Genomic DNA, 25234 nt, shown 5'->3' with positions numbered 1-25234 from the left:
AAACTATTTAAAGGGGAAAAATCTTATTACAGGGGTTCAAGAACAGTGGGAATTTGTGAAAGGTGCCATTTTAGATGCAACCGCACACTGTATTAGACATGTCTGTAAAAGTAAAAGAAAGCGGAAACCAATTTGGTTTTCCAAAGAAGTAGCACATGCTGTAAAGACAAAAAAGATAGCTTATAAAAATTACAGACACACACAAGCAGATGATGATATGAAAATATGGAGACTCCAACAAAAAAAGACTAAGCAGTTAATTAGGAAGGTTAAAGCTGATGCAGAAGAGAAGATAGCACAGTCAGTAAAACATGGGGACAAAACATTCTTTAGATATATCAGTGAAAGAAGAAAAAATAAGGTAGGAATAGTAAAATTGAAATCAGTTGATGGTAGAATAATAGAAGGAGATAAGCAGATTGCAGACTGTCTCAATGATTACTTCTGTTCTGTTTTCACTAAAGATTGTGAAGATACAATGTCTACATTAAGGGATGCTATGCAAAATAGAAACAAGCTTAACAGTAATCTTTTTACAGAGGATGAGGTTTTGTTAGCATTATCAAAAATAAATGTTACAAAGGCAGTGGGTCCTGATAATATTCATCCAAGGGTTTTAAAAGAACTTCGTTCAGTGCTAACTGTCCCATTAACTGATCTGTTTAATCAGTCACTATTAACAGGAGCTGTCCCAGATGATTGGAGAATAGCAAATGTAATACCTCTTCATAAAAAGGGCAGTAGAGAAGAATCTGGCAACTACAGGCCAGTTAGTTTAACTTCAGTAGTAGGGAAATTAATGGAAAGCCTCTTAAAGGAAAGAATTATGACTTACATAAAGACAAACAATTTAGAGGACCAAAATCAGCATGGTTTTACTTCAGGGAGATCATGTCAGACTAATCTAATTGACTTCTTTGATTATGTAACAAAAGTATTAGACAAGGGAGGAGCAGTTGATGTAGCATATCTAGATTTCAGCAAAGCATTTGACACCGTCCCACACAATAAACTTATTCACAAACTATATCTCCTTGGTCTAGATTCAAAAATTGTGAACTGGGTGGAATGCTGGCTTAAGGACAGAAAACAAAGTGTCTTAGTAAATGGAGTTCATTCAGCAGAGGGGGCTGTTACTAGTGGTGTTCCTCAGGGGTCAGTTCTGGGGCCTGTTTTGTTTAACATATTTATCTGCGATATCAGCAAAGGGCTACAGGGGAAAGTATGTCTCTTTGCAGATGATACAAAAATTTGCAACAGAGTGGATGTTCCAGGGGGGGTAGACAAAATGAGAAGTGATATACAACAATTGGAGGATTGGACAAACGACTGGGATCTAAAGTTTAACACAGCAAAGTGTAAAATAATGCATTTAGGGAAGAAAAATCCAAATGTTAATTACAGACTCAATGACACTTTACTGACTGTTACAGACGAGGAACAGGACTTGGGAATTATTATTTCAGATGATTTAAAACTTAGTAAACAATGTAGTAAGGCAGCGAGTAAGGCTAGCAGAATGCTTGGATGTATTGGTAGAGGTATTTGCAGCAGAAATAGTAAGGTTCTTATGCCACTTTATAGATCATTAGTTAGGCCTCATCTTGAGTATTGTGTGCAGTTCTGGAGGCCATATCTTCAGAAGGATATTAACAAACTTGAATCTGTGCAAAGGAGGGCTACCAAAATGGTACATGGTCTAAAAAATAAAACTTACCAGGATAGGCTCAATGACCTAAATATGTATAGCTTAGAGGAGAGAAGGGAAAGAGGTGATATGATAGCAACTTTCAAGTACATTAAAGGGTTTAGTAAAACTGAGGCTGTGGGTATTTTACATAAAATGGAAAATTCAAGAACAAGGGGTCATGAGCTCAAGCTAAAGGGTAGTAGATTCAGGAGTAATTTGAGGAAGCACTTCTTTACAGAAAGAGTGATTGATTTATGGAATAAACTTCCTCAAGAGGTAGTAGCAACAAACACTGTGGGGGACTTTAAAAATGCATGGGACAAGCATAGGGCTATCCTACGAACTAGATAAGTTTATACTGTTAGGTAAGGTGGGGCAGACTTGCTGGGCCTATGGCTCTTATCTGCCGTCAATATCTATGTTTCTATGAAAGAAAAAAATTGGGTTCAGTGTCCCTTTAAGCGCCAACAAATTCCGGTCCATGGTACAAAAGATAAAAGTACAACGATACAATATTTTTAAGAGCCAGGACAAAATTTATCAGACAAATACAGAATTAAGGGCTCTTTTTTTTTTTTTTTTTTTTTTTTTTTTTACTGTGGGGACTGCAAGAGAATGTGTTTGCTGAAAGCAATTTTTAGGTAGGGGGAATTTATTTGTTACAGTGTTGGGTAGTAGGCTTCCTTTAACAAAAATAACTTTAGGGAGCGTTTAAAGGATGACAGATCAGGGTAAAGTTGGACAATGTGAGGAAGTGCGTTCCAGTGGGTTGGTGCCGCACGAGAGAAGTCATGCAGTCTAACATGGGAGGAGGTGATGGTAGAAGATCCAAGGAGCAGATCATTGTTGGACCTTAGGGTGCAGGCTGGAGTATATTTGATTTAGAGAGGACAGGTGGGGGGGGCAGCGTGTTCAGTGCTTTGTAGGTCAGGGTGAGAGTTTTGATAGAGGAATGCCAGTTAGTAGGTTATTACAGTAGTCAAGTCGGGAAATTACAAACGCACGCTCCTGAGCTTATGTCCTTGTTTTTCAACCAAAGAAACCAAGATAACAGCGAAAATTTGATAATAGAAGTAAATTGGAAACTTGCTTAAGATCACATGCTCTAAGTCGTGATTAGAAGAAAAAAAATCATGCCCCTTTAAATTTCTCCATGTGTGATGCTGCATTGCAAGTAGTGATTGTAGAAAGACAGCTTTTTGCCTGCAGCTTGGTATATTTCCCTTCTAGTCTGCTTTACAGTACTTATTTGTTTCAGGTTAGAACTGATACTCTCCCATGTCACCATTGATATGGTCTGGTATATTTTATATAAGGCTTTCATCATATACCACTTGTTCTCTACTGCTGTGGAGTGCTTTGCCTTTTTTTTTTTTTTTTCCTCTGACATTTTGTTTGTTCCCACAGAGGTGTGGGTCCTGGGTGCAACACAAGGGAGATAGCAGACAAGCTGATAGATCTGAAGGCAGAGCTGGCTGATCTGGAACAGCGAGAGCAAGAATTGGACCAGCAACGAGTGTGGGTTCAGCAGAGCATAAAAAATGTTACAGATGATGTGCAAAACACTGGATATCCTTTGTATAGAAGTGCTTACTAAAGTGGTTCTGTTTCTATTTAATTTTTTTAAACCTTTTATGCTTCTCAAATTAGCGATGCCATTGACACCCTAATAGATAAATTAATGAAATAGTGATATGAAATGAAAATATTGTGATTGGTGGCGGCATCATACAATGATCATGTGATGTTTTTGATTGATTTATTTAGTATGAATACATAAAGGATTGCTGGTTATAAAAGATCAAAGAACTGAACCTTCCCTTTTCAGACGTATACAGAAATTGTCGGCATTGTTTGTGCACTGTTTGCTGTGTGGAAGTGGAGATTTGATTTAGAGTAAATGTAATGCTTCTGTGATCAGACTTCCCTAGCATCCCTGTCCTAGGTGTTTGCTTCCATATTCTTTGTTAAAAGGACACTACAAATCAAAATGAAACTCATGAATAAAAGTATACTCTTTTTTTTGGGGGGGGGGTTAATGACTTTCTAAATTACTTCTATTATTGTGTAGTCTTTATATGCACTCTTTCTGAGGCACCAGCTATTGAGTGCGCTAAAAAGTTGTGTATACATATGAGTCTTTAATTGGCTGATGACTGTCAAATGAAAACGGTGGCAGCAAATCGAAATGTAGAAATTTGAGAAAAAAAATAATTTTTGCATTGGTTCTAATCTGTACCAGAAAACTAAATTTGAGAATATCCCTATTTAAGTGGTTAATCAGACACAGTCCCCCGGCACTGTGTTGGGAACAATTGGTCTAGTCTGTATTAATTGCTCTTTATGGTTTCTGTGCATGCTCAAGAGGTGATTCAACAAACTTCTTAAATATTTACTCAAAAGGAAACTGATGAGCCATGTTTTTAAGCAGAGGCAAAAACCAAACTGCTCACAGGCCATGTAAGAAAAAGCTATGAACACCCAAAAATGATGATGATCTCAGTATGATTCAGCATGCATACAAGATCAGCATTTTTATTTTCTTAAAACTCAATTTAGTCTGATAAATACTATATCCTTTGTTAGCCTGGACAATATGTGTGAGTTTATCATATAATATTCTACTGAATTAATAAATCAAACATAAGATTTAAAAGACTAAGGCTGCAGTATTGTATAGAAACATGTCGTTTTTATCCGTGGATATAGAATTCATAAGTTACATTTACCACTTGCAGTTGTGATTACTTTAGTAATTGGCAGTTAGCCTTGTCCATATGATTATATAAACTGTTTACAGACAACCCCCATCTAGATGTTTGGAAGTCATACAGATGCAAACCTTAATAAACTGATCATCAGAGCTTGGTAGTAAAAAGGTTAATGAAAGACATGGATTAAAGCATACAGAAAGCACTGGATGCAATGTCTGAATTCAAACGCAGCTTTATCCCAAAATACAAATTAATACATAATTGACCATTAATATTTTGTTCCCATTTTCAGCCAGTATAGGAATCAGGGCACATAATAAAAACACGCAAGCAGTTAGGTGGAAGCAGACTCTCTCATACTGCTTAGTATAGTGGCCTTAGACCTTTATTTTAGTTTGATAGTGTCCGAGTTGGTGCATTCTCCTTGACCTGCAGAACGCTAGCTTATCTCACTCATGAGGATGTCTGTCGTTGTTTTAGAGGTAAGTACTGGTACTTAATTTAGATATGCCTAATGATTAAGGGTTGGTTGCTATAGGTAAAATCCTTTAGCTTTAACTCGGCATACAATTGAAAGAAAATGCCAATGCATTCTCTATGTAGATAGAAAGCTGAATATTCTAAAATAACTAGACATACTCCGCTTTATTGCGATTCACAGATATTGCACTTTTTACAAATTGAAGGTTTGTGGCAACCCAGTGTCGAGCAAGTCTATCAACACCTATATATATATATATATATATATATATATATATATATATATATATATATATATATATATATATTCTCTAAAGTATGCCTGTATATCAATTGCACAATTATGTAGCCTTAAAGGGAACCCAAACACTTAAAAATGCTAGACATAATGATTTATTCAAAGCAGTAGGAGCCATTAAATATGAGCAAAATAAATATATATATATATATATTCCAAAGAAATAACTTGCACCCAGTTTCTTCAATAAGAATGTTATCACTTTATTCACATATTGTGGTATACTTCACACCCAAAAACATCAAACGTTTCGGTCCTCCAACTGGGACCTTTATCAAGGATCCTTGATAAAGATCCCAGGTGGAGGACCAAAACGGATGTTTTTGGGTGTGAAGTATACCACAATATGTGAATAAAGTGATAACATTCTTATTGAAGAAACTGGGTGCAAGTTATTTCTTTGTAGTGTGTTTGGAGACTCTGCACTGGCCATTGTTACCTTACAGGGAGTGCTAAGGTTGTGTAAGATATAGAAATATATATCTATATTTTAATTCAAACTATACATAAGGTTTTTATAACTATTTAAAAGTTAATGTCCCTAAAAAGATGTTTGGAAATTCAATATTAGTGTGTGTTTTTTTGGCTCGGATATAAAATGTCCTCTAAGAACTAATACATTACAATCATAAACAGGTTTTTAAATGTTTTTGTATTTGCTTATGTTTCCTTCCTAATCTTGGCAGATCACACAATCTGTCTACATTTTTGCGTGTTTTTTTTTTTTTCTTTTATCATTTGTTGGTTCACTCTTATTTAATTGTTTGTTTCAAGGAGACACTTTGCTTGCAATCAAAGCTCCATCCGGCACATGTTTAGAAGTTCCAATTCCTGAGGTATGTGGTCATCTGCTTTAGTTAGGCAGGTCAACAGAAGTTGCAAATCTATCTCATAATATTTGTTCTTCACATTGCAGGGTATCAATGGGCAAAAGAAATTTCAAATTCACCTTAAAAGTTCAACTGGACCAATTGAAGTACTTTTGGTTAATAAAGATGCATCAAACTCTCCACCTGTAGTCGTCCCTGTTCCACCTCCTGAAGACTTAATCTCACCTTCATCAGCAGTACCCAGTATACCTCAGAGACCCTCACGGAGTCAACAGGATTCACCCATCCCAGATATCCAGCCAGACATCCCTGCTCCTACACCTTGTAGTCCTAGTGCCACTGGAGGTGTGTGCAGTCACCATTTGTGTTCTTGGAGTGTTACAGACTGGTTATTGCTGAAGGTGACCAATACGTTAAAAACAAATGTCATTTCAAAATGGCAAAGGGTGTATTCATTTGCCTTGGTGACACTTCTTAGTGATATTGAGTACAAAAAGAAATTCATTTTATTTACTTTTTCAGTGTACACTATCCTTTTACTGACGCAGCAAGAATTTAAAACCAATAAAATTATTTTGGTAGTGTTTTTAGAAGCAGCTACTCCAATAACTCACCATACTTAATTTTTTTAGTACCAGATTCCCAGGATAGCCATGATAACCAAAGCCTCTGCATGGATAGTACAGCAACCAGTCGCCTTCTTGACATAGACACCTGCCCGCTTCAGTCTTCAGCCTCATTAGACAACAGCTCTGACCTGCCAAATACTTCTACCTCATTCCAGCCAATTAAGTCAGACCCATCAGATCGTAAGTGTCTTTGTAATAAACTTTTTAGTTACATTTTCTCATGTCACTGCCTCTTACAAGCATTGTTGATTGCCGCTTTAATATTTGTTAATCCAGCAGATCTTTTGCTATGCTATTCTAGAGGGAATAAGGTTTATAACTAATAAGCAATATACATATCCAAAGTTTTAAAAATCTTACTATAAAGAGATTTATTCATTTATTTTTTTAAATAGGTTAAAACTGCTTTAATGCTAACATGGAAGTCAAAATTTAAACGTTCAGTGTATAATTAAAAAAAAAAAAAAAAATCCTATTTCTCTTGTTAAGTGTATCCAGTCCACGGATCATCCATTACTTATGGAATATATTCTCCTTCCCAACAGGAAGCTGCAAGAGTCCACCCACAGCAAAGCTGCTATATAGCTCCTCCCCTAACTGCCATATTCAGTCATTCTCTTGCAAGCCTCAACATAGATAGGAGGTTGTGAGAGTCTGTGGTGCTTTCTACTTAGTTTATTCTTCAATCAAAAGTTTGTTATTTTTAAATGGCACCGGAGTGTGCTGTTTATCTCAGGCAGTATTTGGAAGAAGAATCTGCCTGCGTTTTTCTATGATCTTAGCAGACGTAACTAAGATCCATTTGCTGTTCTCACACATTCTGAGGAGTGAGGTACTTCAGAGGGGGAATGGCGTGCAGGTTTTCCTGCAGATAAGGTATGTGCAGTAAAATATTTTTCTAGGAATGGAATTGACTAAGAAAATACTGCTGATACCGAAGTAATGTAAGTAAAGCCTTAAATGCAGCGATAGCGACTGGTATCAGGCTTATTAATAGAGATACATACTCTTATAAAAAATGTGTTTTAAAACGTTTGCTGGCATGTTTAATCGTTTTTTAATGTACATTGGTGATAACACTGTAATGTTGGTATAGCCTTAAATGCAGTAAAAGCGACTGGTATCAGGCTTATTAATAGAGATACATACTCTTGTAAAAATGTGTTTTAAAACGTTTGCTGGCATGTTTAATCGTTTTTTAACATATGTTTGGTGATAAAACTTATTGGGGCCTAAGTTTTTTCCACATGGCTGGCTTAAATTTTGCATAGAAACAGTTAACTGAAGCTTCCCACTGTTGGCTGTGGCAGTTTGTTGTGTCAGATAAAAAAAAAGACAGACGTTTTTAAAAACAGTTTTTTGCATTAAGGGGTTAATCATCCATTTGCAAGTGGGTGCAATGCTCTGTTACCTTATTACATGTACTGTAAAAATTTCGTTTGTTTTACTGCCTTTTTTTTTTTCACTGTTTTTCAAATTTTGACAAAATTTGTTTCTCTTAAGGGCACAGTAACGTTTTATATATTTGCTTGTTAACTTGATTTAAAGTGTTTTCCAAGCTTACTAGTCTCATTATTAGTCTGTTCTAACATGTCTAACATAGAGGAAGCTCTATGTTCATTATGTTTTAAAGCCATGGTGGAACCCCATCTTAGAATGTGTACCAGATGTACTGATTTCATGTTAAACAATAAAGATCATTTTTTGTATTTAAAAACATTATCACCAGAGGATTCTGTCGTGGGGGTAGTTATGCCGACTAACTCTCCCCACGTTTCAGACCCTTCGACTCCCGCTTCAGGGACTCACGCTCAAATGGCGCCAAGTACATCATGGGCGCCCATAGCATTTATTTTACAAGACATGGCAAAGGTGGTGAATAATATTCTGGCAGCAGTATTAGTCAGACTACCTGAAATTAAAGGAAAGCAGTTATCTCTGGGGGTAGATACAGAGCATACAGACGCTTTAAGAACCATGTATGATACTACCTCACAATATGCTTAGTCTGTGGGTGATTTTTTTTTGACTCAGGGAAGATGATTTAACCTGATTCTGATATTTCTACATTTAAAATTTATGCTTGAGAACCTCCACTTGTTGCTCAGGGAGGCTTTGGCTGCTCTGAATGAATGTGTACAATCGCAGGGCCAGAGAAATTGTGTAGACTGGATAAATAATATGCAGTGCCGGTGTGTACTGATGTTTTTCCAATACCTAAAGAGGTTTACTAAATTTTTTTTTTTTTTTTTTAATAAGGAATGGGATAGACCAGGTGTGCCGTTCTCTTCCCCTCCTATTTTTTAGAAGAATGTTTTCTAATAGTTACCACCACACGGGACTTCTGGCAGACAGTTCCTAAGGTGGAGAGAAGAGTTTCTACTCTAGCTAAGCGTACCACTACCTCTGACGAGGACAGTTGTGCTTTTTAGATCCAATGGATAAAAAATGTTTATTCAACAGGGTTTTATCCTGCAGCCCCTTGCATACATTGCTTCTGTCACTGCTGCTGCGGCGTTCTGGGTTGAGTCTCTTGATGAGGCTTTACAGTTAAGCGACTCCATTGGATGAATATATTTGACAAGCTTATGCTAGCCAATTCCTTTGTTTTCTGATGCCTTGTTCATTTGACTAGACTAACGGCTAAGAATTCTGTTTTTTTACTATACTGGCGCGCAGAGCGCTATGGCTTATATCATGGTCAGCTGTCGTGACTTTAATAAATAAGCTACTTAACTTCCCTTCAAGGGGCAGACCCTATTCGGGCCTGGTTTGAAGGAGATTATTGCTTATATCACTGGAGGAAAAGGTCATGCCCTTCCTCAGGATAGGTCCAAATCAAGGGCCAAAAAAAAAAAAAAAAGTAATTTTCGTGCCTTTTAAAAACTTCAGGGCAGGTGTGGCATCCTCTTCCTCTAAGGCAAAACGAGAGCGAATTTTTGCTCAGTCCAAGGCGGTCTGGAGACAATCGGACCTGGAACAAAGATAAGCAGGCCAAGGAGCCTGCTGCTGCCTCTAAGACAGCATGTAGAACGGCTCCCTATCCGGTAACGGATCCTATAGGGGGCAGACTTTCGTTCTTCGCCCAGGCGTGGGCAAGAGATGCCCAGGATCCCTAGGCATTGGAATTTATATCCCAGAGATATCTTCTGGATTTCAAAGATTCCCCCCCAAAAAAAGGGGAGATTTCGCCTTTCACAATTATCTGCAAAGCAGATAAAGAAGGAGGCATTCTTACATTGTGTACGAGATCCATCCAGTTCCAAGAGAGGAACAGGGACAGAGTTTTTACTCAAATCTGTTTGTGGTTCCCAAGGAGAGGGAACCTTCAGACCTATTTTGGATCTAAAGATCTTAAACAAATTCCTCAGAATTCCGTCATTTAAGATGGAAACTATTCGTACCATCTTAACTATGATCCAGGAGAGTCAATAGATGACTACAATGGATTTGAAGGATGCTTATCCTCACATTGTGATGCATAAAGATCACCATCGTTTTTCAGGTTTGCCTTTCTAGACAGGCATTACCAGTTAGTAGCTCTTTCCTTTGGGATATCTACAGCCCCAAGAATCTTTATGGAGGTTCTGGGGTCGCTTTGGCGGTCCTTAGACCGCGGGGCATAGAAGTGGCCCCTTATTTAGACGACATCCTGATACAGGCGTCAAACATCCAAATTGCCCAGTCTCATACGGACGTAGTACTGGCATTTCTGAGATCACATGGGTGGAAAGTGAACAAGGAAAGAGTTCTCTATCCCCAATCTCAAGGGTTTCCCTCCTAGGGACTCTGATAGATTCTGTATAAATGAAAATTTACCTGACGGAGTCCAGGTTGTCAAAAGTTTCTAAATTTCTGCCGTGTTTTTTCATCCCATCCGCGCCCTTCGGTGGCTCAGTACATGAATGAAATCGGCTTAATTGTAGCGGCAAGGGACATAGTACCGTTTGCACGTCTACATTTCAGACCGCTGCAACTATGCATGCTCAGTCAGAGGAACGGGGATTACACAGATTTGTCCCCCTGTTAAACCTGGACCAAGAGACCAGAGATTCTCTTCTCTGGTGACTATGTCGGGTCCATCTGTCCAAGGGTATGACCTTCCACAGGTCAGATGGGACAATTGTTACAATAGATGCCAGCCTTTTAGGTTGGGATGCAGTCTGGAACTCCCTGAAGGCTCAGGGATAGTGGACTTAGGAGGAGACCCTCCTTCTAATAAATATTCTGGAACTGGGAGTGATATTCCATGCTCTTCAGACTTGGCCTCAGTTAGCAACTCTGAGGTACATCATACTCAGTCGGACAATATACACGACTGTGGCTTACATCAGCCATCAAGGGGGAACAGAAGTTCCCTAGCGATGTTAGAAGTCTTACAATAATTCACTGGACAGAGACTCACTCTTGTCTATCAGCTATCCATATCCCAGGTGTTGAGAACTGGGAGGTGGATTTTCTAAGTCGTCAGACTTTTCTTCCGGGGGAGTGGGATTTCCTCCGGAGGTCAAGACCAAGCAGGAGAGGGCTTTGGTGTTTTTGACAGCGCCTGCGTAGCCACGCAGGACCTGGTATGCAGATCTTGTGGACATGTCATCCTTTCCATCACGGTCTCTGCTTCTGAGACAGGTCCCTCTACCTCAGGGTCCTTTCAACCATCTAAATAGAATCAATCTGAGATGGACTGCCTGGAGACTGAACGCTTGATGTTATCAAAGCATGGCTTCTCCGAGTCAGTCATTGATACCTTAATACAGACATGAAAGCCTGTCTCTAGGAAAATTGAACATAGATATGGTGTAAATATCTGATTGTTATGAATCCAAGGGTTACTCATGGAGTAAAGTCTGGATTCCCAGGATATTATCTTTTCTCCAAGATGTTTTTGAGAAAAGGGTTGTCAGCTAATTCCTTAAAAGGGGACAGATTTTTACTCTGTCTATTTTTTTGCACAAGCGTCTGGCAGGTATTCTAGACGTTCAGGCATTTGGTCAGGCTTTGGTTAGATCCAAGCCTGTGTTTAAAACTGTTGCTCCGCCATGGAGCTTAAACCTGATTCTTAAGGTTCTTCAAGAAGTTCCGTTTGAACCTTTTTTGTTCCATAGATATCAATCTTTATCTTGGAAAGTTCCTTTTGGGTAGCTAATTCCTCGACACGTAGAGTCTCCAAGTTATCTGTGTTACAATGTGATTCTCCTTATCTGGTCCTTCGTACGGATAAGGTAGTCCTGCGTACCAACCTGGTTTTTTTACTAAGGTGGTATCTAACAAGTACATCACTCAAGAGATAGTTGTTCCATGCTTGTATCCTAATCCTTCCTCAAAGAAGTAACGTCTATTACACAATATTGGACGTGGTTTGTGCTTTAAAGTTTTACTTACAAGCTACTACAGTTTTCATCAAACGTTCACCTTGTTTGTTGTCTATTCTGGACAGAGGAGAGGTCAAAAGACTTAAGCAGCCTCTCTGTCTTTTTGGTTAAAAAGCATAATTCATTTAGCTTATGAGACTGCTGGACAGCAGCCTCCTGAAGGGATTACAGCTCATTCTACTAGAGCTGTGGTTTTCACTTGGGCCTTTTTTAAATGTGGCTTCTGTTGAACAGATTTACAAGACGGAGTCTTGGTCTGCGCTTCATACTTTTCAAATTTAACAAATTTGATACCTTGCTTCTTCGGAGGCTATTTTTGGGAGAAAGGGTTTTTTTTACAGGCAGTGGTAACTTCCGTTTAAGTACCTGCCTTGTCCCTCCCATCATCCGTGTACTTTAGCTTTGGTATTGGTATTCCATAAGTAATGGATGATCCGTGGACTGGATACACTTAACAAGAGAAAACATAATTTATGCTTACCTGATAAATTTATTTCTCTTGTAGTGTATCCAGTCCACGGCCCGCCCTGTCATTTTAAGGCAGGTAATTTTTTCATTTGAACTACAGTCACCACTGCACCCTATGGTTTTTCCTTTCTCTGCATGTTTTCGGTCGAATGACTGAATATGGCAGTTAGGGGAGGAGCTATATAGCAGCTTTGCTGTGGGTGGACTCTTGCAGCTTCCTGTTGGGAAGGAGAATATATTCCATAAGTAATGGATGATCCGTGGACTGGATACACTACAAGAGAAATAAATTTATCAGGTAAGCATAAATTATGTTTTCTTTTACAAGATATGACGAGTCCACAGATTTCATCCTTACTTATGGGATTACGCCTCCTGTTTAGCAGGAAGTGGCAAAGAGCACCATAGCAGAGCTGTGTATATATAGCTCCTCCCACTCCAGTCATTCTCTTTGCCTGTGTTAGTGATAGGAAGAGGTAAAGTGAGGTGTTAGTTTAGATTATTCAATCAAGAAGTTTTTTATTTTCAAATGGTGCCAGTGAGTACTATTTTTCTCAGGGAGAAATCGTCAGTCACTTCATCCTAAGAGAAGTGGAGACATCTTATTTTTCTGCCCTGATGTTGATGATCTTAGCAAACATTACCTAAGATCCTGCTGGTTTCCACAGCGCAGTAGAAGGTAGTGTAAAAGAAATATCTTCAGTGTGAACCGTGTCGTGCTACAAGCAGCATTGAGGTATGTTCAGTCATTTGTTTCTGGGGAGACTTGATGCATCAGAACAGGCTGACATTATTCCCTATCTGGGGAGGGGTAATCAGTATTATATATATATATATATATATATATATATATATATATATATATATATATATATATATATATATATATATATATATATATATATATATATATATATATATATATATTATGGAAATGGTGTACCTGGAATTCCCTTTATATTGATTGCTAAATATGTCTAAGGATATCTTTAAGGTATATTCAGTGTGGGCTAGACGCTGGGAGATGTGGTTTGCTGGCTAAGGGCTGTCATTTCATTATAACTGGCCTGAGGGAGTGCAGTGTTTTTTTTGTTTTTTTTTTAATGAAGTTACACTTTGTAATTGAGGTGTATTTAAGAGGGGCACATGGCTTTTAATACTTTATTTGGGAACCGACATGTTTGTTTTTCTTTACTACCCATGCGGGTCTCAGTAAGCACGCTCAGCCGCGCAGTATCATCCGGATTGGATAGACAGCAAGGTCCTGGGCTCTGGTGGGGCCTAAGTTGTTTTGACAAACGAAGAGACTTAAAGAGCTACTCAAGCAGAATCAGTGTGTTCTGGGGGCAGGTAGGCGCCGCAGCGGAGCTGTGGCGAGGTGCAGGGGCCTGAATTAATAAAAAGTTGTTATAACTGGTAAATTCGATATAATTTGATATATAACATATCTAAGCAAAGTGGTGCAATATTGTTAACCCCTTAAGGACAAGGCCATTTTTCAATTTCTTTCCCTTAAGGACCAGGGCTATTTTTCTGCGGTGTTTGTGTTTCGCTGTAATTTTCCTCTTACTCATTTACTGTACCCACATTATATACCGTTTTTCTCGCCATTGAATGGACTTTCTAAATATACCATTATTTTAATCATATTTTATAATTTACTAAAAAAAAAAAATGAGGAAAAAATGAAAAAAAAACACACTTTTTCTAAATTTGACCCCCAAAATCTGTTACACATTTACAACTACCAAAAAACACCCATACTAAATAGTTTCTAAATTTTGTCCTGAGTTTAGAAATACCCAATGCTTACATGTTTGCTTTTTTTGCAAGTTATAGGGCCATAAATACAAGTAGCACTTTGCTATTCCAAACCACTTTTTTCAAAATTAGCGCTAGTTACATTGGGACACTGATATCTTTCAGGAATCCCTAAATATCCCTTGACATGTATATATATTTTTTTTAGAAGACATCCCAAAGTATTGATCAAGGCCCATTTTGGTATATTTCATGCCACCATTTCACCGCCAAATGTGATCAAATAAAAAAAAAAAAATCGTTCACTTTTTCACAAATTTCACAAACTATAGGTTTCTCACTGAAATTATTTACAAACAACTTGTGCAATTATGGCATAAATGGTTGTAAATGTTTCTCTGGGATCCGTTTGGTTCAGAAATAGCAGACATATATGGCTTTGGCGTTGCTTTTTGGTAATTAGGAGGCCGCTAAATGCCACTGCGCATCACACGTGTATTATGCCCAGCAGTGAAGGGGTTAATTAGAGAGCATGTAGGGAGCTTCTAGGGTTAATTTGAGCTTTAGTGTAGTAGACAACCCAAAGTATTGATCAAGGCCCATCTTGGTATATTTCATGCCACCATTTCACCGCCAAATGCGATCAAATAAAAAAAAATAAAAAATTAAATTTTTTAACAATTTTAGGTTTCTCACTGAAATTATTTACAAACAACTTGTGCAATTATGGCACAAATGGTTGTAAATACTTCTCTGGAATCCCCTTTGTTCAGACATATATGGCTTTGGCGTTGCTTTTTGCTAATTAGAAGGCCACTAAATGCCGCTGCGCATCACACGTGTATTATGCCCAGCAGTGCAGGGGTTAATTAGGGAGCTTGTAGGGTTAATTTTAGCTTTGATGTAGAGATCAGCCTGACACATTACACCCCCTGATCCCTCCCAAACAGCTCTCTTCCCTCCCCCACCCCACAATTGTCCCCGCCATCTTAAGTACTGGCAGAAAGTCTGCCAGTACTAAAATAAGTTTTTTTGTTTGTTTTTTTAAAATAGCATATTTACATATGCTGCTGTGTAGGGTCCCCCCCCCCCAAACAGCTCTCTAACCCTCCCCATCTACCTTATTTGGTGCCATATTGGGTACTGGCAGCTGTCTGCCAGTACCCAGTTTATACAAAATTATATATATAAAAACATTTTTCCTTTAGTGTAGCTTCCTCCCCCCCCCCCCAAGACCATCCTCCCAGATCCCTTAGCAATTAACCCATTCCCTCCCCCATTTCTCCCATTTTGAAGTATAATTTTCTGTAGTGCAGCGGTTCCCACGCGCCCGCCACCCCCCGTGCGTGCATCCGTGTGCGTCCCCGGCAGTAGCGCCCCCAATCCCGCCCCCCTCTTAATAATAAAAGCCATCGATGGCCGCCCACTTTGGCTCCCACCAACTATTTTCGACCATCGATGTCCGGTGCAGAGGGGGCCACAGGGTGGCTCTCTCTGCACCGGAGGGGTAAGAAGGGTTATTGCAGGATGCCTCTGTCGAGGCATCACTGCAATAACCGCAAAGAGTCTGGAAACGATCAGGATCACTTCCAGCCGCTTTAAACCGCAACGTCATACAGGGTACGTCGCTGGTCTTTAAAGACCAGCTTGTGCAAGACGTACCCTGTACGACGTGAGTCGTTAAGGGGTTAAGCTATTTTGGGCACTTAAGGACAGTTTTTATTGCTGTAAACGTTGTTTCTGAGATAACAGAAAAATTGTTGCGCTTTTATTATTTAAAGGCGCAGTACAATTTTCGTTTAAAAATGTTGTCTATGTAATTTGACTTCAGAACTCAATATTTCAAATAAAGAACGACTATTATTGCTATTGCTAGTCTGTTTAACATGTCTGAACTTGAGGAAACTACTTGTTCTATGTGTTTAGATGCCATGGTGGAACCCCCTCTTACTTTTTGTCCCTCATGTACTGAAAGGGTCTTACAATGTAAAGAGCAGATTTTATTTAAAGGGACAGTATACACTCATTTTCATATAACTGCATGTAATAGACACTACTATAAATAATAATATGCACAGATACTGAAATAAAAATCCAGTATAAAACTGTTTAAAAACTTACTTAGAAGCTGTCAGTTTGGCTCTGTTGAAAAGGTAGCTGGAAAGCCCACTGCAAGTGGCAAATAAGACACTCCCCCCCCTCCCCCTTCTTTTGCATATGAAAAGACCCTTTACACAAACAGGAGCAAGCTGGAGTAGGTAGTCGAGCGTATTCGCATAAAACTTTGGGGCTTGGTTAGGAGTCTGAAAATCAGAGCAATGTTATTTAAAAATAAGCAAAACTATACAATAATTTAAAAAAAAAACTTTATGGGCTATATAAATAGATTATCTACAAAACATTTATGCAAAGAAAAAATGAGTGTATAATGTCCCTTTAAGGAAAGTGTAAGGATGATTCTCAGTCTGAGGAGAATGAGGGTATGCCGCTACTTTCTCCTTTAACGCCCACCCAAGCGACACCGGGTTCTTCAACCGCGTCTACTTCATTTACTCTGCAGGATATGGCTGCAGTTATGTCATCTACACTTACAGAGGTTTTATCTAAGTTGCCAGTGTTACAGGGCAAACGCAGCAGGACAGAAGTCAATTTGAATACAGAGACCTCTGATGCTTTGTTGGCTATTTCCGATGTACCCTCACAGGGATCTGAATTGGGGGTCAGGGAACTTGTATGAGGGGGAACTTTCCGATTCGGGAAGTGTTACCTCAGACGTACTCGGACGTCATGTCCTTTAGATTTAAGCTTGAACACCTCCGCCTGTTACTTCGGGAGGTTTTAGCGACTCTGGATGACTGTGACTCTATTGTGGTACCACCAGAGAAATTGTGTAAGATGGACAAATACTTAGAGGTGCCTGCTTACTATTTTTCCGGTCCCTAAGAGAATCTCGGAAATTATTACGCGGGAATGGGACAGACCGGGTATCCCGTTCTCACCTTCTCCTAATTTTAAGAAAATGTATCCCATATCTGACACTGTTCGGGACTAAGGTGGAGGGAGCAATTTTACCCTGGCTAAGCGTACAACTATTCCTATTGAGGACAGTTGTGCTTTCAAAGACCCTATGGATAAAAAATTGGAGGGTCTTCTAAAAAAGTTATTTATTCATCAGGGTTTCCTTTTACAACCGGCGGCCTTCTTATTTGATGCCTTAGAAGAGTCTCTTAAGACTGAGACTCCTTTAGAGGATATTTTAGATAGAATTAAGGCTCTTAAGCTGGCTAATTCTTTTATTACTGATGCCGCCTTTCAGATTGCCAAATTGGCGGCTAAGAATGCCGGATTTGCCATTTTAGAGCGTTGTTAAAATCTTGGTCTGCTGATGTGTCATCTAAGTCAAAGCTTTTGGCTATTCCTTTCAAAGGGAAATACCCTATTCGGGCCTGACTTGAAAGAAATCATTTCTGACATTACGGGAGGTAAGGGTCATCTCCTACCTCAGGATAGAACTGCTAAACTGAGGGGTAAACAAAATAATTTTCGTTCCTTTCAGAACTTTAAAGGAGTCCCCTCTTCTTCCTCTTTGCTAAACCAGAAGGGAATTTTGCTCAGGCCAATTCCGTCTGGAGACCCAACCAGGCTTGGAACAAGGGTAAACAACCCAAGAAGCCCGTTGCTGCTACCAAGACAGCATGAAGGGGCAGCCCCCGATCTGGGGCCGGATCTAGTAGGGGGCAGACTTTCTCTCTTTGCCCAGGCTTGGGTAAGATGTTCAGGACCCCTGGACACTGGAAATCTTGTCCCAAGGGTATCAACTGGAATTCAAAAATTTTCTCCCAAGGGGGAGGTTTCTTCTTTCACGATTGTCTGTAGACCCGATAAAAAGAGAGGCGTTCTTACGCTGTGTAAAAGACCTCTCTACTATGGGAGTAATTCGTCCCGTTCCAAGACTGGAACAGGGGCATGCCCTCTTTTTCGTGGTCCCCAAAAAAGAGGGCATGTTTCGACCTATTTTAGATCTAAAGAGTCTAAACAGGTTTCTCAGAGTCCCGTCCTTCAAGATGGAGACTATTCGAACAATTCTGCCATTGATCCAGGAGGGTCAATATATGACTACCGTGGACTTGAAGGATGCACATCTTCATATTCCTATCCACAAGGATCATCATCCGTTCCTAAGGTTTGCCTTTCTGGACAAACATTTTCAGTTTGTGGCTCTTCCCTTCGGGTTGGCCACAGCACCCAGGATCTTCACGAAGGTTCTATGGTCACTTCTGGCGGTTCTCAGGCCGCAGGGCATTGCAGTGGCGCCTTATCTGGACGATATTCTGATCCAGGCGTCTTACTATCTGACAAACTCTCATACAGACATAGTTCTGTCCTTTCTGAGGACTCACGGGTGGAAGGTGAATATAGAAAAGAGTTCACTAATTCCACAGACAAGGGTTCCCTTCTTGTGAACTCTAATAGATTCCATATCCATGAAGATTTTCTTGACGGAGGTCAGAAAGTTAAAGATTCTGAATACATGCCGAGCCCTTCAGTCCAATCCTCGGCCATCAGTGGCTCAGTGCATGGAGGTAATTGGATTGATGGTGGCGGCAATGGACATCATTCAGTTTGCTCGTTTTCATCTCAGACTACTACAACTGAGCATGCTCAGGCAGTGGAATGGAGATTATGCAAATTTGTCTCCTCAGATAGATCTGGATCAAGAGACAAGAGACTCTCTCCTTTGGTGGTTGTCGCCGGATCATCTGTCCCAAGGGACGTGCTTCCGCAGACCCTCATGGGTGATAGTGACAACGGACGCCGGTCTACTAGGTTGGGGTGCAGTCTGGAATTCCCTGAAGGCTCAGGGTGTGTGGACTCAGTCGGAGTCTCTACTTCCGAGCAATATTCAATGCGCTTCAGGCATGGCCTCAGTTGGCTTTGGCCAAATTCAGCGTCTGTTACATAATTTGGACGTGGTCCGTGCCCTGAAGTTTTACTTGCAGGCGACTGCAATAGAAAGCTATGGCTACCTCTTTCTTTTTGGCTGAAGAGTATCATCCGTCTGGCATATGAGACTGCTGGACAGCAGCCTCCGGAAAGAATTGTCTCATTCTACTAGGGATGTGGCTTCCTCATGGGCATTTAAAAACGATGCTTCTGTTGAACAGATTTGCAAGGCTGCAACTTAGTCGTCTCTTCATACTTTTTCCAAATTTGATACTGCTTCTTCTGAGGCTGGTTTTGGGAGAGAGGTTCTTCAAGCAGTGGTGCCTTCCATTTAGGTTCCTGTCTTGTCCCTCCCTTTCATCCAAATCCTATAGCTTTGGTATTGTATCCCATAAGTAAGAATGAAATCCGTGGACTCGTCATATCTTGTAAAAGGAAATTTATGCTTACCTGATAAATTTATTTCTTTTACGATATGACGAGTCCACGGCCCACCCTGTCATTTCTAAGACAGGTAATTATTTTTGTTTTGGCTTTTCCTTTCTCTTCCTAACTTCGGTCGAATGACTGGAGTGGGAGGGAAGGGAGGAGCTATATATACAGCTCTGCTGTGGTGCTCTTTGCCACTTCCTGCTGACCAGGAGGCGTAATCCCATAAGTAAGGATGAAATCCGTGGACTCGTCATATCGTAAAAGAAATAAATTTATCAGGTAAGCATGAATTTCCTTTTAACCAGTTTTAACAAATGTACTTTCTGTTGGTGTTCTTTGTTGAAACTTGGCTCAATACACATGCATGCTCCTGAGCATATCTTGGCAGGCTCGGGAGCATGCATGTGTATTGAGCACAGTATTAGCAAAGGAAACCATGAGACAGGTAAATTTGGTACAATTACAATAAAATTAAACTGGAAAGTGTGCTAATGCGGAGGGGTAGTGTTCAGTATGTAGTAGCTGTAGCAGTAACTATCCAAATCATGAAAGTTTCATTTTGGGGTCCATGTATGTCCATTTTTTGTTGAGAGCAAAAACTTCTATGACCAAAAAAAAAAAATCCCATTTTCTCCATCACCCTGAATTTCAGTTTAATTTTCTCATTGGAGAAGATTGCCATCTTGATCTAATAGAGCATTTTATTATTATTTTTTTGGCGGACTTCCTATGTTCATAATCTTTCAGTGATGAGTATTTGGATGCTTTCTTACTATTCGAATGCAGAAGTAGGCGTCCTTTGATATGCTGAGGTTTATGAATACGTAACACAAATATGCTTTTGTGTTATAACTTTTCAAAAGCGGATGCTTCTCAGGAGTCTGACGAGATTCAGAGTATGCTGCAGCTTTCTTCCCAAGCGTCCCAAACTTTAACGCTTGCACAAGCAGTGCCCTGTACTAATGCTCTAGCACCTGCTGGAATTACTTTAAAAGACATAGCTGCGCTCATGTCTTCCACAATTTCTGATGCGTTGTCTGCTTTTCCTATGCTACAAGGCAAACGTAAGAGGAAAGACGACCAGTGAGGTTTCTGATGCCATGGTGGCAATCTCGGATGTACCCTCCCAGGGAACTGAGATGGAGGGTATAGAGGTTCTATCAGAAGGCGAAATTTCAGATTCAGAGAGTTCATTGCCTTTGACTGATTCAGAGGTTGTCTTTCAGATTTAAACTAGAACACCTCCGCCTGTTACTCAGGGAGGTTTTGGTTACCTTAGACTGTGATTCCACAGTAGTGGTCGCTCCTGCGAGTCGAGTAAATTTGACAGATATTTCAAAGTTCCTAAGCGAGCTTCAGAGATTGTTTCTTAGCAATGGGAGAGTCCAGGTATTAACTTCTCTACATCTCCTATTTTCAAGAAGATGTTTCCTATATCTGACGCTATCAGGGAAGCTTGGCAAATGGTTCCTAAGGTGGAAGGGGCTATTTCCACCTTAGCCAAGCGAACTACTATTCCCATTGAGGATAGTTGTGCTTTTAAAGATCCCTTGGACAAGAAGTTGGAGGGTCTACCTAAAAAGATTTATGTTCACCAGGGTCTGCTATTACAGCCGGCTGCGTGCATTGCTACTGTCACTTGTGCAGCAGCTTATTGGTTTGATGCTCTGTCCGAGTCTCTCAAGACTTGGACTTCCTTAGAGGAGATCCAAAATAGGATTAAAGCTCTGAAGTTAGCTAATGCCTTTATTACGGACACTTTTCTGCAAATTACTAAATTGGCAGCTAAGAGTTCAGGGTTTTCTATCCTAGCCCGCAGAGCTTTATGGTTAAAACCTTGGTCTGCGGACATGTCGTCTACGCTTCCAGCGATTCCGTACAAGGGGAAGACCTTGTTTGGACCTGGCCTGACAGAAATTATCTCTGATATCACGGGAGGTAAGGGTCATCTCCTTCCTCAGGATAAGAGAAACAAGCAAAGGACAGAGTAATTTTCGTTCCTTTCGAAATTTCAAGAGAAATTCTTTCTCTTCCTCCTCTAAACCAGAACAATCTAAGCCTACTTGGAGACCCAACCAGTCTTGGAACAAGGGTAAACAATCCAAGAAGCCTGCTGTTGAAGCCGGGACCGGATCTGGTAGGGGGCAGACTTTCCTTTTTCGTTCAGGCTTGAGTTCGGGACGTTCAGGATCCCTGGGCAATAGAAATAGTGTCTCAGGGATACAAACTGGAGTTCAAAAGTTTTCTTCCCTGATGAAGATTTCTTCTTTCAAGATTATCTGCAAACCAGATAAAAAAATAAATAAAAAAAAAGAGGTGTTCTTACATTGTGTAAGAGACCTCTCCTCCCTGGGAGTAATTATTCCCGTTCCAGTACAGGGGCAGGGTTTTTATTCAAATCTGTTTGTGGTTCCCAAAAAGGAGGGATCCTTCAGACCTATCTTAGACCTCAAGAGTCTAAACAAGTTTCTCAGAGTTCCATCATTCAAGATTGAGACTATTCGTACCATTCTTCCATTGATCCAGGAGGGTCAATTTATGACAGTGGATTTAAAGGATGCATATCTACATGTTCCTATCCACAGAGATCATTACAGGTTCCTGAGGTTTACCTTTCTAGACATACACTTTCAGTTCGTGGCTCTTCCTTTCGGCCTGGCCACGGCACCCAGAATTTTCACAAAGGTTCTGGAGTCTCTGCTGGTGGTTCTAAGCCAAAGGGGCATTGCGGTGGCACCTTATCTGGATGATATTCTAATCCAGGCGCCATCTTGTCAACAAGCAAGATCTCATACCGACATTGTGCTATCCTTCCTAAGAACTCACGGGTGGAAGGTAAATTGGAAAAAAGTTCCTTAATCCTGAAGACAAGGGTGACCTTCTTGGGAACTCTAATCGATTCTATATCCATGAGAATTTTTCTGACAGAGGATTCTGTCAGATTCTGGATACCTGTCGAGCCTTTCAGTCCACTCCTCGGCCGCCAGTGGCTCAGTGCATGGAGGTAATTGGACTGATGGTGGCGGCAATGGACATCCCGTTTGCTCAGTTCCACCTCAGGCCTCTGCAGTTAGACATGCTCAGGCAGTGGAATTGAGATTATGCAGACTTGTCTCCTCGAATAACCCTGGAACAGGAGACGAGGGACTCTCTTCAATGGTGGTGGTCTCCGGATCATCTATCCCAGGGAACCTGCTTTCGCAGACCGTCCTGGGTGATTGTGACAACAGACGTCAGCCTTCTAGGGTGGGGAGCTGTCTGGGGTTCCCTAAAGGCTCAGGGAGTATGGACTCAGAGTCTGTTCTTCCTATAAACATCCTGGAACTAAGAGCGATCTTCAATGCTCGCCTGGCCTCAGTTGGCTTCGGCCCAGTTTATCAGATTCCAGTCGGACAACATAATGTCAGTGGCTTACATCAATCATCAAAGAGGAACGAGGAGTTCCTTAGTGATGACCGAGGTAGCCAAGATAATCTGGTGGCCGGAGGCCCATTCTTGCCATCTGTCAGCGATCCACATTGCAACTCTCATCCGGGAGAGTGGGAACCCATCCGGATGTGTTCTATAACCTGATTCTCAAATGGTGTCGGCCGGAGTTAGATCTCATGGCATCTCGTCAGAATGCCAAGCGGAACTGATAGATGCTCTGGCGGTTCCTTGGCTCTTCAGCCTAGCATACCTATCCCCCCCCCCCCCCCGTTTGCACTTCTTCCTTGGGTCATTGCTCGAATCAAACAGGAGAAGGCATTGGTGATCCTCATTGCTCCTGCTTGGCCTCACAGGATTTGGTATGCAGATCTGGTGGACATGTCATCTCTGCCACCTTGGAGACTTCCGTTGAGGAAGGACCTTCTAATTCAAGGGCCATTCCTTCACCCAAATCTAGTTTCTTTGAAGCTGACTGCTTGGAGATTGAACGCTTAATCTTATCCAAACGGGGTTTTTCTGATTTGGTCAGAGACCATGATTCAGGCTCGTAAGCCTGTCACTAGAAGGATTTACCATAAGATATGGCGTAAATATCTCTATTGGTGTGAATCCAAGGGCTACTCATGGAGTAGAGTTGGGATCCACAGAATTTTGTCTTTTCTCCAAGAAGGTTTGGAGAAAGGTTTATCGACAAGTTCCCTGAAGGGTCAAATCTCTGCTTTATCTATTTTGTTACACAAACGTTTGGCAGATGTCCCAGATGTGCAATCTTTTTGTCAGGCCTTAGTTAGGATCAGGCCTGTGTTCAAGCCAGTTACTCCTCCATGGAGTCTGAATTTAGTTCTTAAAGTTCTTCAAGGGGCTCCATTTGAGCCTATGCATTCCTTAGATGTTAAGTTATCTTGGAAAGTTTTATTTCTTTAGTTTGTAGGGTGTCTGAGCTCTTGGCGTTGCAATACACTTCCCCTTATCTTCCATTCAGATAAGGTAGTTTTGCGTACTAAGCTAGCTTTTCTTCCTAAGGTTGTTTCGGATAGGAACATTAATCAGGAGATTGTGGTTCCTTCCTTGTGTCCTAATCCTCCTCAGAACGTCTCTTGCACAATTTGGACGTGGTGATTTTAGTCAGTCCTCTTCTTTGTTTGTTTGTAATTTTCTCCGGAAAACGTAAGGGTCAGAAAGCTACGGCTACCTCTTTCTTTTTGGCTGAAGAGTATCATCCGTTTTGCATATGAGACTGCTGGACAGCAGCCTCCTGAAAGAGTTACGGCTCATTCCACTAGGGCTGTTGCTTCCTCATGGGCATTCAAAAATGAAGCTTCTGTAGAACAGATTTGCAAGGCTGCAACTTGGTCCTGTCTTCACACTTTTTCTAAATTCTAATTCTAAATTTGATACTTTTGCCTCGGCTGAGGCTGCTTTTGGGAGAAAGGTTCTTCAAGCAGTGGTGCTTTCCGTTTAGCTTCCTTGTCTTGTCCCTCCCTCTGTGTCCTCTAGCTTGGGTATTGTATTCCATAAGTAATGAAGATGATCCGTGGACTCATCGTGTCTTCAAAAAGAAAAGAAAATGTATGCTTACCTGATCAATTTTGTTTCTTTTTAGACACGATGAGTCCACGGCCCGCCCTGTTCTTTTAAGACAGGTTGTTAATTATTGTAAACTTCAGACACCTCTGAACCTTGGCTTTTCCTTTCTCTTCCTAACTTCGGTCGAATGACTGGAGTGGGAGAAAAGGGAGGAGCTATTTAACAGCTCTGCTGTGGTGCTCTTTGCCGCCTCCTGCTGACCAGGAGGTGAATATCCCATAAGTAATAAAGATGATCTGTGGACTCATCGTGTCAAAAAAGAAACAAATTTATCAGGTAAGCATAAATTTTCTCTTTTTTTCTGAATTTGAACAATTCCAAGCCTTATCATTAATGTAATTTCAGCCCCTAAGACTGCATGAAGGTGCAGCCTTTTAACCAGTTCTACTGGGGGGTGGGTGGGGGCAGATTAATATTCTGAATCCACGGTTTTGAACAGAAACTGTCCAAATGTGTTGAAATAAATTCGTTTTCTCAGGGGTATTGAATAGGTTTCAGAATAAAAACCTCCCATGGGAAGTTTTCTTTCATGTAATTAGCAAGAGTCCATGAGCTAGTGACGTATGGGATATACATTCCTACCAGGAGGGGCAAAGTTTC

At 40.5% G+C, this 25234-nt stretch overlaps 1 protein-coding gene across 1 annotated transcript in view; it reads left to right on the top strand.

The window, feature by feature from the left end:
* The window catches only part of E2F4 (E2F transcription factor 4), an 81498-nt gene that overhangs the window by 10733 nt on the left and 45531 nt on the right, over positions 1-25234 (top strand). Inside the window, exons 3-7 of the mRNA XM_053702914.1 lie at positions 3098-3259; positions 4843-4886; positions 5957-6018; positions 6099-6357; positions 6645-6821. Coding sequence (XP_053558889.1) covers positions 3098-3259; positions 4843-4886; positions 5957-6018; positions 6099-6357; positions 6645-6821 — 704 coding nt within the window. The remainder of the gene's footprint in view (positions 1-3097; positions 3260-4842; positions 4887-5956; positions 6019-6098; positions 6358-6644; positions 6822-25234) is intronic.

This window comes from Bombina bombina, chromosome 1 (genome assembly GCF_027579735.1).
Source record: "Bombina bombina isolate aBomBom1 chromosome 1, aBomBom1.pri, whole genome shotgun sequence".
NCBI classification, from domain to species: Eukaryota; Metazoa; Chordata; class Amphibia; order Anura; family Bombinatoridae; genus Bombina; species Bombina bombina.
The sequence above is the reverse complement of the archived record's forward strand: the minus strand, read 5'-3'. Positions and strand labels throughout refer to the sequence as shown.